This window comes from Octopus bimaculoides, chromosome 22 (assembly GCF_001194135.2).
Source record: "Octopus bimaculoides isolate UCB-OBI-ISO-001 chromosome 22, ASM119413v2, whole genome shotgun sequence".
NCBI classification, from domain to species: domain Eukaryota; kingdom Metazoa; phylum Mollusca; class Cephalopoda; order Octopoda; family Octopodidae; genus Octopus; species Octopus bimaculoides.
In genome coordinates this window covers 14,902,820-14,905,554 of record NC_069002.1, presented here as the reverse complement: position 1 = coordinate 14,905,554, position 2,735 = coordinate 14,902,820, and the positions used below count along the sequence as shown (strand labels likewise).

General features: G+C 40.0%; 1 protein-coding gene across 1 annotated transcript in view; it reads right to left on the bottom strand.

Moving 5' to 3' along the window:
• LOC106881220 (cytosolic purine 5'-nucleotidase) overlaps nucleotides 1-2,735 on the bottom strand; it is a 60,008-nt gene that overhangs the window by 22,105 nt on the left and 35,168 nt on the right. The window contains exon 6 of the mRNA XM_052975653.1: nucleotides 1,972-2,068. Coding sequence (XP_052831613.1) covers nucleotides 1,972-2,068 — 97 coding nt within the window. The remainder of the gene's footprint in view (nucleotides 1-1,971; nucleotides 2,069-2,735) is intronic.

Here is a 2,735-nt window from a genome sequence, read left to right as displayed (position 1 = left end):
GCCCAGTGGTTAGGGCAGCGGACTCGCGGTTGTAGGATCGTGGTTTTGATTCCCAGACCGGGCGCTGTGAGAGTTTATTGAGCAAAAACACCTAAAGCTCCACGAGGCTCCTGCAGGGGATGGTGGCGAACCCTGCTGTACTCTTCCACCACAACTTTCTCTCACTCTTACTTCCTGTTTCTGCTGTGCCTGTAATTCAAAGGGTCAGCCTTGTCACACTCTGTGTCACGCTGAATATCCCCGAGAACTACGTTAAGGGTACACGTGTCTGTGGAGTGCTCAGCCACTTGCACGTTAATTTCACGAGCAGGCTGTTCCGTTGATCAGATCAACTGGAAACCTCGATGTCGTAAGCGACAGAGTACCAACAACAACAAATATTCACAGGTGATGAGAAACAAGAGACTGTAAGTAAATTTGGTAGAGAGAAACTGAGAGAAGCCCATTGTATATATATTTTTATGTATATATGTGTGTGTGTCTTTGTATCTGCAGTTATCTCCACCACCATCACTTGAAAACCGATTTTGGTGAGTTTATGTCCCCATAATTTAGTGGTTTGGCAAAAGAGACAGATAGAATATGCAAAGAATAAGTCCTGAGGTTGATTTTTTCAACTAAAACCCTCAAAGGCCATGCTCCAGCATGGCCACAGTCAAATGACTGAAACAAGTAAAAGAATAAAAGAATACATATATACCGAGGCCTATTCCCTATTGTTTTTTTAAGAGCAGGTAGCCACAACAAGACACACACCAGACATTCCATTCATTTCTCAGCTCAAAGAAATGAGCCCCGTTTTATGCTTGGGTCAAGGCATAAAACGCAACCCCCAATATCAGCAGCGGGTCCTGACTGCATCATGTTGGTTCCATACCCCTTTGAGCAACATCAAATTCGCTCATCCATCCACAAACACTCTCCAAACTTTCCTATCATTTATAAATTCTCTTGCTTCTCTCACTCCAACACTTCTAACTACCAAAGCTGTTCCCACCCCCTTGTCTTTTTCTTGCTGTCTTTTTAAGAATATGGATTTACTCAGAGGAGAAGATTCCCAGTCCCCTTACTCCCACCCCTTTTAGTCGCCTGTTACACCATGCAGAGAATATGGCGGCTGCATTCTACCAATCCCCACCTCCAGTCACAGGGGGGATAAAGGAATATAATTAAGCAAAATTTGGTTTCATATTTTGGCACAAGGCCAGCAGTTTTGCAGAAGAATTAAGTCGGGTCTTCCCAAGCAGGGTCTTTTCAAGCACAGCATATCTCCAAAGGTTTTGGTCACTTGTCATTGCCTCTGTGAGGCCCAACATTTGAAGCTCATGCTTCACCACCTCATCCCATTTCTTCCTGGGTCTACCTCTTCCACAAGTTCCCTTCACTGTTAGGGTGTGACACTTAACATAGCTGTCCTCATCCATACGCATCACATGATCATACCAGTGCAGTTTTCCATCTTGCACACCACATCTGATGCTTTTTATGTCCAACTTTTCTCTCAGGGTGCTTACACTCTGTTGTGTATGCACACTCACATTACACATCCCTCGGAACATACTAGCTTCATTTCTTTCAAGCCTGCACATGTCCTCAGCAGTCACAGCCCATGTTTCACTGTCATATAGCATGGCTGTTTGCACACAAGGCATCATATAGTCTACCTTTCACTGTGAGCAAGAGACCCTTTGTTACCAGCAGAGGTAGGAGCTCTCTGAACTCAGCACAAACTATTCCTATTCTAGCAGCAACACTCTCAGAGCATCCACCCCTGCTACTGACGTGGTCACCTGGATAACAGAGTTTAATATATTTTTACTCTTTACAACATGTGTAATATAACACCAAAATATTACAGGTGTAATTCTGAGCATCTTAAAATTATTTCATTTTATAGTGGAACAAACAAATAATTCTGGTGAATAAAAGAATAATATTAATGAGACAGAAAAATAGTCAAAATGGTTCTTACTGTTTCATAATTTTGAGGCCATGAACACAGATCAGAATGTTTCCATAGCTATCTACTTTTAGCAGGTTACCATAGATTTTATCAAACCACAAACCTCTGGAAAATATAAAACATAAGATATACAAAGGAATATTGAAACAAATAAATAAATATACATTCACACACAAAAACACATACACACATATACACAAACTACTAATATATCCAACTCCTATCCACAAAAATCTATATATTTTCACACTTTATAGATTAGAATCAGAGAAAAACAAGTGGATATAACAAAGTATATGGAAAACAGGTAATGGCTAGTGACAGGAAGGGCATTCAGTTGCAGAAAGTTTTCATCAATAGACTCCATCCAACTCATGCAGGCAAGGTTGATAAATGACATACATATAGATATACATGTGTGTGTGTGTGCATGTTAGTGTCTGTATACACACACACACATATATATATATATATATATATATATATATATATACATACACCTTGATACTGTTTGGACTAAGATACCCGTTGACAGGCCGTTTGTATTTATAGAGTGTTAAACACTTTTGGTATGCAAATTAAGGACTCCTTTATAGAGTAACTGCTGCATTTGTTGAGTATATAAACAGTTTGACTGATTGTTTCTCTGGAGACTGTCAGAATGGTGTGGACGCCTCTGATGAGGACCCAATAAAACTCGAAAATTGATTAAGGTTCATCATTATTTTCAGTCTGCAGGGAAATGACTAAAATATGCCCTGTTTATAATTAT